Source organism: Electrona antarctica (assembly GCF_951216825.1).
Source record: "Electrona antarctica genome assembly, chromosome: 14".
In the NCBI taxonomy this organism is placed as follows: domain Eukaryota; kingdom Metazoa; phylum Chordata; class Actinopteri; order Myctophiformes; family Myctophidae; genus Electrona; species Electrona antarctica.
Window position 1 is genome coordinate 40,058,392 of NC_136795.1, and position 13,566 is coordinate 40,071,957.

The 13,566-nt window shown below is 46.6% G+C and overlaps 1 protein-coding gene across 10 annotated transcripts in view; it reads left to right on the forward strand.

The window, feature by feature from the left end:
• The window catches only part of smg1 (SMG1 nonsense mediated mRNA decay associated PI3K related kinase), an 88,150-nt gene extending 74,918 nt beyond the window's left edge, over positions 1-13,232 (forward strand). For all 10 annotated transcript variants that reach the window (XM_079520998.1, XM_079521003.1, XM_079521001.1 and 7 more), the window contains 11 exons: positions 158-447; positions 942-1,151; positions 1,489-1,626; positions 2,563-2,715; positions 3,435-3,614; positions 3,943-4,173; positions 5,137-5,348; positions 7,563-7,663; positions 8,898-9,080; positions 9,887-9,993; positions 10,964-13,232. In XM_079520998.1, coding sequence (XP_079377124.1) covers positions 158-447; positions 942-1,151; positions 1,489-1,626; positions 2,563-2,715; positions 3,435-3,614; positions 3,943-4,173; positions 5,137-5,348; positions 7,563-7,663; positions 8,898-9,080; positions 9,887-9,993; positions 10,964-11,041 — 1,883 coding nt within the window. In that variant the 3' untranslated portion in view covers positions 11,042-13,232. The remainder of the gene's footprint in view (positions 1-157; positions 448-941; positions 1,152-1,488; positions 1,627-2,562; positions 2,716-3,434; positions 3,615-3,942; positions 4,174-5,136; positions 5,349-7,562; positions 7,664-8,897; positions 9,081-9,886; positions 9,994-10,963) is intronic.
• The last annotated feature ends 334 nt before the right edge of the window (positions 13,233-13,566 follow it).

The window sequence follows — 13,566 nt, forward strand, 5'->3', positions numbered from 1 at the left end:
TTTGCGTCCCTAGTTATGACACGTTCTGATCTCTAACATCTTGTTGTGTAGCATATCGAGAATATACTCCCAGTAGTCTTGCGTTTATCTTGGTACGTGACTTTCTCTCGGACACTTTCAGGCATCAATGATAAGCGCCCCCTTCTGTCCTCCCCAGGCACCTGCCCTCCGGGAGCGGAGGAGCCCTCCCCCTGTAACGGGCCCCTGGGCCTGGGGAAGCCCCTGTACCGAGGCTCCGGGGGGGCCACGGCGGCCCCCAGCGCGGCGGTGGTGAGCGAGGAGCAGATGACGCGTCCCATCAAGGCCTTCACGGCGGAGTTTGTGCGCCAGATGCTGATGGGCCTCCCGACCCAGACCCTGGGTCTGTCCCTCTGCAGCACGCTGTCGGCCCTGGGCCTGGACCTCGTGGCCCAGGTGGAGGCCAAGGACTTTGGGGCTGAGAGCAAGGTGAGACGCGAGTGGATCCAAATTCAGGCGTTTGAAATGGTTCCCTGCCATAGTCGCTACTATCGACCAGTGGAAGTGACGGGCGATACGATACATGGACAATATTGGTTCATTCATGGCGATACAATTCAATGATTTAAAATCGATACAGTAACTATTTAGCAAGAGATAAATACAAAATAATCTGCGTAAAACATGTAGACGGTGCAGGTTTTTTGAGGAAAACGTGTTATTATGGATATAAATAAATAGTAGTTTGGTGTGAAAATGCACTGAAGATTGTCCTGTGTATATAGTTGATCTACAAGCTCTGCCAAAAAACATTTTTGTTGACAAAATTAACTGGATTTAATGGACTAAAACTAGACTAACGCTAAAACATTTCAGATGACTAAAATATGACCAAAACTAAACATTTGTATTCAAAAGACTAAATAAAAATGTGCTCTCAACATGACCACCACCGGGTGTGTGTCCTGTGCTGTGCTCTGCAGGTGTCCCTGGACGAGCTGTGTAAGAAGGCCATGGAGCAGAGCATGACGTCGGGCCGTGTCTCCCAGCTGCTGATGAACAGAGCCACGGTGCTGGCCTCCTCCTACGACACGGCCTGGAAGAAGCTGGACCTGGTCCGCAGGCTGGACGCCAGCCTGGACGCCGCCAAGGTCAGCCTGCAGAGGACCCAGCTGCACATCGCCATGTTCCAGGTGAGATATGAGCCCAGAAAGGTGTGCGTGTGTGAGTGAGTGTTTGTTTCTTCGCTGCGCGACGTGTTGTGACGCGTTGTGAGCTTGTAGATGGGCTATTTTCAGCATGCAACCAAGTCTAAAATAAGGCATTACAACGCCATCAAGGCACCGCCAAAATACATTTTAGTCGACTAAAATCTTATGATATTTAGTCGACTAAAACTAAACTTTTTTCAGGTGACTAAAATATGACTAAAACTAAATGGAGTTTTATTCAAAAGTCTGACTAAAACTAAAATCAACATTTGCGGTCAAATTCAACACTTGCTTGAACCTTGCTTTTGTCTCCCTCCAGTGGCAGCACGAGGACGTGCTGGGGCCCAGGAACCAGTCTCTGAGTGCCAGCCCTCCTCCTCGCCCCATTATCCTCAGCAACATGAAGAAGAAGCTCTACAAGCTGAGCCAGGATGAGGCGGCCATCGCAGCCGTGCAGGTCGGCATCACAAACACCCGGAACATCACATTCACATCCCGACCATTTAGAACACTGGGTCAACCGGACCCATTTTTGGGGGGTTCCTGCAAGTTTTCCAAATATATTCCCCCAAAAAACAAAAACTTTCATGCATTAAATTCATGTAGAAATCAAAGAAAAATCTGCCGTTTTCACTAGTTTGGGTCCTGGGCAAACATATTAATTTATTTTTTGGGTCTTGAGCTAAAATATTTGGGAACCACCGATTTTAGAAGAAATATACTCGTTGGACACATAAATTGACATGACAACTTTTTGTTGTGGGGCTACTGTTCCATTTGCAGGCATAAAACTGAAACGCTGTCAACTAAAACCTTACTTAGCTGCAGTCCTCTGTGACCATGACATTGAATGATGGGTTTTAACATCAACAATGAAGTTGATGTAATGGACCATATGGGCAAAATTAATTATTGGTATTGTAGGGACAAGAAAGGACTCACTAAACAGACGGATTATAAACATCAAGCAAACGTACATGAACGGCGCGATAGTGTCCTTAAGCCGTAAGTCTGACTTGTGGCCATATTCTCTCTTCCCATCAAGAGAGAGTATTTGTGTGTCTTTTAGTAGGGTTGATCCAGATATTGTCTGACATTGGATATTGTACTTTTGTGATCGGATCGGGAATAATCGCTATCGGCAGATACTCAAAATCAAATGATCGGAATCGGATCGGGAGCAAAAAACATGATCGGGACACCGCTAATCTTTAGCTTTCTAGTTCTAATGAGTTATCAAGAAAAACATATATTTTTTGTGTCTCGTGACAGCCCACCCAAAGTATTTCCCCACATCATTTCCACTTGTCAGATTGTTATTGTGAATTTTGAAAGCGTTCATCAGTTCCTCGACAATGAAATGGATTTCTCCTTTTTTGCGTGTTCCTCTCAGGAGAAGCTGGCGTCTCTGGAGGCCAGCATCGAGCAGCGTCTGAAGTGGGCAGGAGGAGCCAACCCAGCGCTGGCGCCCGTGCTGCAGGACTTTGAGCTGACCATCAGTGAGCGACGGGCCATGGTGGCTAGGGAGGGCCAGCGGACCAGCCAGGTGTGTAGCAGCAGCACAAAAAGAACAAACTAGGGATAGGGCTTCAAGATCATTTGCCCCCACAACTTTAGGACTTCAGAAAAAAAGCCCCAATCCATGCCCACATCTGAAATGAAATGAAATGAAATCTATATTTACCCAGGGTATCTGGGCTAAGCTCAAGAACTTGTTTCCAGCCAGGCCCTGCTCATAGAACACATTTCATCGTAGTGGTTCAATGCCTTGTTCAAGGGCACTTCAGCGGTGGTAATTTTAACGTGTCGGACGGCTGATTCGAACTAGGAACCTTCCGGTATCAAGACCGCGCCGCTATCCGTTCGGCCACCGCTGCCACATCTCAGTTCTGTGCATAAAATGTGTAATGCGATATGCGATGCCTCTCGAACTATGACTAGTAGCTGTGTAGTGTTGTCGATGTATTGTGCGATTTGTATGTATTGTGTGTTTGTTTAGCTTTTTAGTCAAATTGACCTAGGTAGCCCATACAAATCCAACTGATTCGGTAGTGCTAAATTCATTTTACCCACTAGCCACTGTGACTAGTGGGGTCCGGTCCACAATATAATTTTCATACACAATCTTGTTTTTATTGATTCTTTGAACAAAGGTCAATTACTTGCTGGTGAAGAATACACATTCACCAATCTCCGTAGTGGTGGCTGTTGGCTACTGTATGTACTTGACCGGTGGACTAATCTCCCACATGTCTCCGTCTCCAGGTCACCTTCCTGTGCTCCACCATCCTGAACTTCGAGGGGCTTCGCACGCGGACCCCCGAGGCTCTCAACATGGACGCGGCGCTCTTTGAGCTGCTGAAGCGTTGCCAGCAGACCTGCTCGTACGCCGCCCAGTTCAGCAGCACCGTGTCTCCCCTGGAGCTGCAGCTGCTGCACAGACTGGTGAGTTCACTTCAAACCTCCGTCAGTCACAGTCTTCAGCTCCATTTCCTCCTGGGTTCCTATGCCAGGGTGACGACGGGGACATAGATTCCTCAACCGTGTGTCTCGTATAGTTCTCATAGCCAATTCCTTGTGTAGGTCAATATGGTTGTCTAGAGTTACCTTCCTTTTTTTTTATACCATTGTTAGTCTTTGGTTTGACTCTGAAGATTCCATGTGTTCCCTAACATCCCCCATATGAGACCTTTCTGTGAGCAGTAGCTTTATGTTATGACATCAAGTTAAACAAGTCTGTAAACTTCTCCCAACTCCCTCCCTGCCCCCATAGAGTCCTCTAGCTCTAGAGCTGCCCATCGGCAGCACAGACTGGCTGCTCTGTGCCCAGAAGCAGCTGAACCAGGAGCTGGGTGGGCAGCGCGTGGCCCAGGAGGAGAGGGAGCAGCAGCTGGACACCTCCGGAGAGACCCTGCAGCTGCTGGTGGACTCCATCAAGGGCATCCTGTCGGTGCACAACCGGCAGCTGGCGGACGTCAAGCACCTGCTGCGTGCCATGGCCAAGGTACACACACGTTCATATGTACACCTGCTGCGTGCCATGGCCAAGGTACACACACGTTCATATGTACACCTGCTGCGTGCCATGGCCAAGGTACACACACACGTTCATATGTACACCTGCTGCATGCCATGGCCAAGGTACACACACACGTTCATATGTACACCTGCTGCGTGCCATGGCCAAGGTACACACACACGTTCATATGTACACCTGCTGCGTGCCATGGCCAAGGTACACACACACGTTCATATGTACACCTGCTGCGTGCCATGGCCAAGGTACACACACATTCATATTAACACCTGCTGCGTGCCATGGCCAAGGTACGCACACATTCATATAACACCTGCTGCGTGCCATGGCCAAGGTACACACACGTTCATATTGACACCTGCTGCGTGCTATGGCCAAGGTACACACACACGTTCATATGTACACCTGCTGCGTGCCATGGCCAAGGTACACACACATTCATATTAACACCTGCTGCGTGCCATGGCCAAGGTACACACACATTCATATTAACACCTGCTGCGTGCCATGGCCAAGGTACACACACATTCATATTAACACCTGCTGCGTGCCATGGCCAAGGTACACACACATTCATATTAACACCTGCTGCGTGCCATGGCCAAGGTACACACACATTCATATTAACACCTGCTGCGTGCCATGGCCAAGGTACACACACACATTCATATTAACACCTGCTGCGTGCCATGGCCAAGGTACACATTCATATTAACACCTGCTGCGTGCCATGGCCAAGGTACACACACATTCATATTGTCTGCAGCAAAAAGACAAATCGTTCCCTTTAAAGACGTGAATCATAGCGTCCCAATTCTGGGCATGGCATAATAGGTGAACATTCATATAGGGGGGGACAAAGTGATGTGTGAGTCTTGTCCACGCAAATGTACACGTGCCATTTAAATGACATGCACATGTTCTCTTCAGGACGAGGAGAACGCGCTGGCGGAGGGCGAGGAGGTGGCCTACGAGGGCAGCGTGCGTGAGTTCCTGCTGGAGTACAAGGCGTGGCAGGACAACGTGCAGATGGTGCTGTTCACCGTGGTGCAGGCCACCGGCCAGCCGCGCAGCCCCGAGCAGCTGGAGCTGCTGCAGGAGATCCCCGTCACGCTCAAGGAGCTACACTCGCAGAGCCAGAGGTGAGCACTGACGTTGCTGCATTTAACTTGTTTTGACTGCCGCCATTGAACATTTTCTTTTGAGCGGCGCTAGTCTTTGTGCATGGCTGTAGTCTCAGGTTTTCAGAAGATGGCATACGCGTCTCATGTCCATTTTCAAATAGCGACCTTTCATCTGCCTCTGCAGATGATTTGAACTGATTGAATGGCTCGGCAGCATATTTGAACCGTTTGAATGGCTCTGCAGCAGATTGGAACCAGAAACGGGAGGCATACTATGGTCCGACGGAGCATTGGTTCGATATGCGTCCGCACCTCGGACTAGCGCCTGCTCCCGTGCTTGCGGTTATGGTTAGGTTAGGGGTTAGGGGTATCGGATCAATGAATCGTCGGACCAAACACATGTACCCACCAGAAACACATAGGAGGGTGCTCTGTGTGTTCAAATCTGCTGCACAGCCCCAATGCACACAGCCTAGAACACGGGGGTAGGGTGGCGGAGCACAGGCGTCGTAGGCGGGCGCTTCCGCATGGTCCGCGTGCATCACGGTCTATGACTTGCCCAACTGAACTCGCCGCTCACAACTTGTTACCGGCTCAAATGTAACGATGGATGGACCGGTGGGGCTTTGTGTTGATATGTTGCCCAGCAGCCCTACTCACTGAACGCCTCTCGTCTCTCCTCACAGTGTGTATAATGGACTGGTGGGCTTTGTGTTGATATGTTGCCCAGCAGCCCTACTCACTGAACGCCTCTCGTCTCTCCTCACAGTGTGTATAATGGACTGGTGGGCTTTGTGTTGATATGTTGCTCAGCAGCCCTACTCACTGAACGTCTCTCCTCACAGTGTGTATAATGGACTGGTGGGCTTTGTGTTGATATGTTGCTCAGCAGCCCTACTCACTGAACGTCTCTCCTCACAGTGTGTATAATGGACTGGTGGGCTTTGTGTTGATATGTTGCCCAGCAGCCCTACTCACTGAACGCCTCTCGTCTCTCCTCAGTGTGTATATAGACAGGTGCAATTATGGTTTGACCCTAAAAAAATTGCAACAGAAGGTTTCTCAACTGTTTTGTGTAGTATTAGGTGTCCTTAATAACATACTAAAAGTTTACCAAAGTTTGACCATGCGAAAGGTGTTATTTTAGCATAATATGCATAATATGCCCATAACATCCTATATAAGGCAAAAAAGTCCAAATTTCATCATTCTTTAAGTAACATGTGACATATGAAACTAGGGTGTTTGCATGATTCTGAATCCATTCCAAGCATTAGTTTTGCACAAAAAACACTCCTTGGGAGGAAAACGGCCACACAAACGTGATGAGGTCAGCACATTTGGTCAAGTGGATATGGCCTAATTTAGCCCAAGGAGTGTTTTTTGTGCAAAACTAATGCTTGGAATGGATTCAGAATCATGCAAACACCCTAGTTTCATATGTCACATGTTACTTAAAGAATGATGAAATTTGGACTTTTTTGCCTTATATAGGATGTTATGGGCATATTATGCATATTATGCTAAAATAACACCTTTCGCATGGTCAAACTTTGGTAAACTTTTAGTATGTTATTAAGGACACCTAATACTACACAAAACAGTTGAGAAACCTTCTGTTGCAATTTTTTTAGGGTAAGGTGCCTTTTTTTCATATATGCCCTCACCTAATAATGGACTGGTGGGCTTTGTGTTGATATGTTGCTCAGCAGCCCTACTCACTGAACGTCTCTCCTCACAGTGTGTATAATGGACTGGTGGGGCTTTGTGTTGATATGTTGCCCAGCAGCCCTACTCACTGAACGCCTCTCGTCTCTCCTCACAGTGTGTATAATGGACTGGTGGGCTTTGTGTTGATATGTTGCCCAGCAGCCCTACTCACTGAACGCCTCTCGTCTCTCCTCAGTGTGTATAATGGACTGGTGGGCTTTGTGTTGATATGTTGCTCAGCAGCCCTACTCACTGAACGTCTCTCCTCACAGTGTGTATAATGGACTGGTGGGGCTTTGTGTTGATATGTTGCCCAGCAGCCCTACTCACTGAACGCCTCTCGTCTCTCCTCACAGTGTGTATAATGGACTGGTGGGCTTTGTGTTGATATGTTGCCCAGCAGCCCTACTCACTGAACGCCTCTCGTCTCTCCTCACAGTGTGTATAATGGACTGGTGGGCTTTGTGTTGATATGTTGCCCAGCGGCCCTACTCACTGAACGCCTCTCGTCTCTCCTCACAGTGTGTATAATGGACTGGTGGGCTTTGCTTCTCCACTGGTGACAGAAAGAGACACTGAATGTGGCAGCCCCGTCTCTATTGCTCAAAACAGCTTCGCAGCAGGTACGGTACCAGTTCTCCTGTGTCACACCATATTATGTCATGTTTTACTAGTGCATATAGCTGTGTCACACCATATTATGCCATGTTTTACTAGTGCATATAGCTGTGTCACACCATATTATCCCATGTTTTACTAGTGCATATAGCTGTGTCACACCATATTATGTCATGTTTTACTAGTGCACACAGCTGTGTCGCACCATATTATGCCATGCCTTTTCTAAAAAAATATATATATTTTGAATACAATAAAAGTACTACTTTTTTTTCAATAAAAAACAAGCTCACGACACATTGCGGAGTGAGCTTGTGTAGATCTGCTATTTTCACTAGTTAGGGTCCTGGACTGAAACGTTTGGGAACCAGTGAACTAGTTGGAAGCGTAGAGAGAGAGACCACCTCCAACCACAGACCATTGTTGGACTTTAGACCCATTTAGACACTAGCCCATTCTGACCTGAGATCAGATTCTAAAAATGTCTCCACATCCTGACAGTTTTCTGAAAAAGCTATGTTTCCATGTCAGTCATTTTTTCAAAAATAGCAGACCTACAAGCTCGTAGCGCGCCACTCGGTGGCGCGCTATGAGCTTGTAGATCTGCTATTTTTCAATAGCTAAAGCATAACATAATGCTAACACCAAAAGGGGTTCCCGCCCTAAAATGGGCTAGTTGACAAGTAGTTAGTGGTGGGTATTGCCTGCAACCTCACGATGGATATGTATCACGATACAGAGGCCACGAATATACGTCGATTCCAAATAATGACCCATTAGTGCTGGGTGTTTCCAACAACCTCACGATCAATAAGTATCATTATAAAGGGTCCTACAGTCCTAGACCACCGATTGCAGAGGCTTTGACAAATCTATTGACAAATGTTAACGTTTCCAAACCATTTTGAAAAACTTAATTTCATTTTAAACAAAAAGCAAGGAAACAATGTAAGCTCACACACAGCATTTCCTGCTGTATCGATATGGTATGATACGATTAGGAATAGGATGCAAATATTGCTATATCGATTAATTGAACACACCCCTACAAGTAGTACTGCCTGAAGGTCATTGGAGCAATATCCATGGACATGGCCAAGCAGGCTTTCTGCTTTCTGCCGTTGAAATTCAAAGCAGGACATAAAAGTGTGTAGAGAGAGGCACGTTTGAATTGTTGGCCTACCTTTCACGTCCTCTCTCTCTCTCTCTCTCTCTCTCTCTCTCTCTCTCTCCCCCCAGCTGTGCGATCCAGCGGGGTCGTCAAGACCCCACAGGACTCCATGTCCCAGAATGCACGCAGCAAGGCCCTCCCCCGTAACCTGGAGACCCCGGCCGACACCCCGCCCGGCACCGCGCTGGCCAGCAGCAAAGGACTCAACCCCAGTCCCAAGCGGGCCGTGCGCGACCCCAAAACGGGACGAGGTAATGCCACCTGCTCTAGTTCAGTGGTTTTCAGCCAGTGGTCCAGCTTGAGGGGGTTCCAGGTGGTCCCCAGCTAAATGATGGAGAGTTGGTAACCAAACGGACCCTTATAGAATATGGATCTTTAACTTTTGAGAGCTAAAATGAAACCAAATGGACCCATACGGGACGGGTCCATTTGGTTTCATTTTACGCTCTCAAGAGTTACAAAATTATTGTTGAACATCAAACAACTGCATCACTTAATTTACAAGAAGTCTACACAATTAGAAAATGTAGAAGAATTGTTATTTTTCATCAACGTTTGCCTGTTATCTCAACTAATGGTACCACATCAATACAGCATGGAATTGTGGACCAAATCTCATCCAACGATAACAACATATTCTTTCAAGTGTTGGGTCTGAGAGGTTAAATCCCATATATATATATATATATATATATATATATATATATGTATATATATATAGGACCTTGATATGCTTAGTCTCCTCCTCATTGTTGTTGACTTTAACGTTACGTTTAACCCCTTCTGACCTGAGATCAGATTCTAAAAATGTCTTCTACATCCTGACAGTTTTCTGAAAAAGCTATGTTTCTATGTCAGTGGTTCTTCGATTTTTCAAAAATAGCAGACCTACAAGCTCGTAGCGCGCCACTCGGTGGCGCACTATGAGCTTGTAGATCTGCTATTTTTCAATAGCTAAAGCATAACATAATGCTAACACCAAAAGGGGTTCCCGCCCAAAATGGGTTAAACCTTGTCGTAAAACTAAACGCGTCATTGTTTGTGGTCTTGTCTGCAGCCGTCCAGGAGAGGAACTCCTACGCTGTGAGTGTGTGGAAGAGAGTCAAGGCCAAGCTGGAGGGCAGAGACATGGACCCCAACAGGAGGATGAGTGTCACAGAGCAGGTACAGTACGCCATACTATTCAGAAGACTGTGTGTGTGCATGCATGTATTGTACAGTACTGTATGTGGGCCATGGAAGCCGGGGCGGGGAGGGTGATCAGCGACACCTGGATCTATGGGCAACCGTAATGCATCCGAAATTAGGCATGTAACCATTCACTCAACTCACGATACGATTTTTCACGATATTAAAAGAATATATATTTTAAAGAAAAATGTACCGTTTTTTAAATTTTATATAATTTATCTTCCCCCCTGAGATGTTTTATTTAACTACATTGCAAAATAAGTAGCATTACTTTTGACAGTGCAGAAACATAATTGCCTTCCTTGATGAGCATCAACGACCATCATCACCTGGGCACAGTCACAGACACACACAGCTCCCCTCTACAGTGCTCTACTACTGAAAGTGACTATCATTTCTCTCCAAAAGCACTTGAATATGATGGAATATGACTAAAGCTCACATTTCACATCACACACTAGCCCCCCCCTAAAAAAAATAATAATAATTGAAAATCGATTTTTTTTATTTCAATGAATCGAATCGATTCATATCGTCGGAATTAATATCGATATATGATATATCGTTACATGCCTATCCGAAATGGTATCGAATATAGAGGACCGATAAGACTATAAGGAAGGACAGGTCCAAATCGTATGAAAAGGATTAGCTTGGAGCCTGGTGCCATCTATCACAACAAGTGTTAACTTGTAGTTTTGTTACTTTTTCGGTACTTTTTCCGGATTCAATTCTGAGGTTTCTCAGAAAGACCTCAGGTTTGCTTTTAGGTTGTCGTTCATAAAGCTGCCTTGTGTTTCAGAAGGCCTCTTCAAAATCGGCCTCGGGTCTAAATGGGTTAAATATGATTTAGAGAAAATGCTGCACACACACACACAGTACAACAGGTGCAAAGTGGTCTCCGTTGGGGACGTGTCTCTCATCATCTCTCCTCCTCCTGCAGGTGGATTTTGTCATCAAGGAGGCCACCAACTTGGACAACCTGGCCCAGCTGTACGAGGGCTGGACGGCCTGGGTGTGAACGCGAACGCCGCTACGTCTCTTTGGTCAAAAGCAAAGGGTTAAAAAGATCCACCAGAATCCACTGAGTCTGGGGGCGAGAGGAGCCGCGCGGCACCGTGCCACACAATGGGGGGAGGTCAAGGGGTGAAGCGGACGCCTAGACCAACCCCCCCCCCCCAATACCCAAACTCCTGAGTGGGGGGGGGCTGTCACCCAATCCGGGGAGGAGGAGGTCCACTTCGTAGCTAAACCGCTGCAAACCACCCGACTCCCCCCCCCCTCAGCCCCATCGGCGACCCAGCTAACACACCTTGCTCAGCGGTGGGTGGGTGGGGGGGGTCCCGCAACCCCCGTCTCACTCTCTTAATGGTGTTTTCAACGGGTGTAAGCTGCCCGGGACAGGGGGAGGGGAGGGGGGAAGGGGAAGCGAGGGGAAACGTCTTGATGATGGAAAAAAAGGCTTTCTCGTCCCTCCGCTTTTGAGGGGCAAAAAAATATAAAAAAAACCTTCCCCCCTCGCCTGCACACAGCCCACTACCGACCACCTACCCAGCATCATCACCCCTGTTGACCCAGCCCCAAACACAGACACAACCCCCTGACGGGTCCTCCGCCAGGCAGAGGCAAAAGGCAGTGATGGGACTTTGTTCGTTTGCAGGCTGGGGCCTCTCTCATGTGAGTACAGCCTCCCATGGGGAACCAACCATACAGCTGGTTTCTAACAGCAGCACGCCACTGGGTTTGGACTTCAAACGGAGGGACTAAGATCGACCGAGGGGGCCTGTGAAGAGCGAAATTGTCCGTTTCCTGCCGTTTTTGAAGCATTTTCTCCTTAACGGTATGGCGATTTGAGATTGGCCCAGTGGCCGTTCTGTGGACAACAGGGCAGGTGTGATAATGGGCGAAGGGTGTAGGGGGCATAACACTTCTACAAGGCTGAATGGACTCCCATCTGAAGCCTCAGATTTAAAAAAAAAAAGAGAGAAAAATGAAATTAAAAAAATAAAATAAAAATGATTAAAGGGGGAAGAATCTGTGTAATCAAGACTTTTTATTTCTCCTAAAAAAAACATTTACAGAAAGAGGACTTCTGATTTTTACACACGCCTCTTCAATAATGTGTATCGCCAAATTGTCACAGAAGAAAGGAATGTCACGTGAAGATGGGTTTCTGGATCGGGACTCGCTGTGGCTTTTGTCGTGGTTAAATTTAAAAAAGAGCCTGTTTGTAATGGAACTAATTATGGAGAATATTGTGATGGAGTCGGAGTGTTCCTTTATCTGCGAGGGTGTACAAATGGACCCGTCGGGGTCTACCTCTACACTATCGGAAGTTAATTTAACGCTCTGGATTTCGGCGTGTTTCGTGACGTGAGAGACGACGAGGGACGTGTAAATTGTGAAAGTGTTTTTTTTTTCCTTTTTTCGTTGGGGTGACAGCTTGGCGTACAAATGGGACGGTGGTTCCTTTTTTTAATTTCAAGGAGCCGTACAACTGTTGAGTGTACAAATGGAACCAAATGGATCCGCAAGGGTCCACTTTTAAAAAACATCCTCAACCGCAGAAATAAACGCTCATCTGTTCTGTTGCATTCTGTCAGTCGTTCTTCGATTTTTTTCAAAAATAGCAGACCTACAAGCTCGTAGCGCGCCACTCGGTGGCGCGCTATGAGCTTGTAGATCTGCTATTTTTCAATAGCTAAAGCATAACATAATGCTTCACACAGCTTTCAAGTCCTCGCTCGTTACCCGCAAGGGTCCATTTGGTTCCATTTGTACAGTCTTGAGTAACAGACCTGTAAGGGTCCATTTAGGACCTCCCGAGGGTCCGCTGGACCTCACTTTGAGAACCGCTGCAGTATGGCAATCCATTTCTGACACCCTTTTTTCTTCTATGTGCATCTTTGAATCTGTGTTGTGTTAATGTAGATGTTGCCTAGTCTCCATCCTTTCTTTGAAATGCAATTTAAAAGTAGATTGCCGTCATATGTTTTGACTTGCCTGTGATAATCCGTAGTTCCGTAATTACCCTCCCAACCCTTTAGTGCTTGCGTTTTATTGATCTTGACCTTCTAGTTTTACATTTTTAGTGGGAGAAAAACTTAAATGACAAGTTAGTGATGTTTTTTGGTGATGGTGCAAACTGTTATTTCTTAAAGTTTTAAATGGGTTTTGTTTGATGCCAAATAATAAAGTTGGAATTAAGAGACGTGGCGCGTCAGCTGGTTCTGTTGAAACCATTTTGAATAAAATATCATTTTACTTTTCATTTTTATTTATTCATTTGGGATGCAACACTTGATCGCCACAGAAAAACTTGGGTCTTTAAAGTTACTGTGACGCGAAGCCAAATAGAAGAGAATACAATAAATCTCTTTATTCAGACAATGCATTCTGAGACATCCAGAGTAAAGCAACAGTTTACATACAGGGAGTAAGTCACTCCCGTCAAGGGAGAGGCAGAGAGAGAGCTCAGCTCTGGTACATAACATGCCCTCTTCTCATACCAGGCACCTGGGCAGCGCATGGCCCGTAGCACTTGCC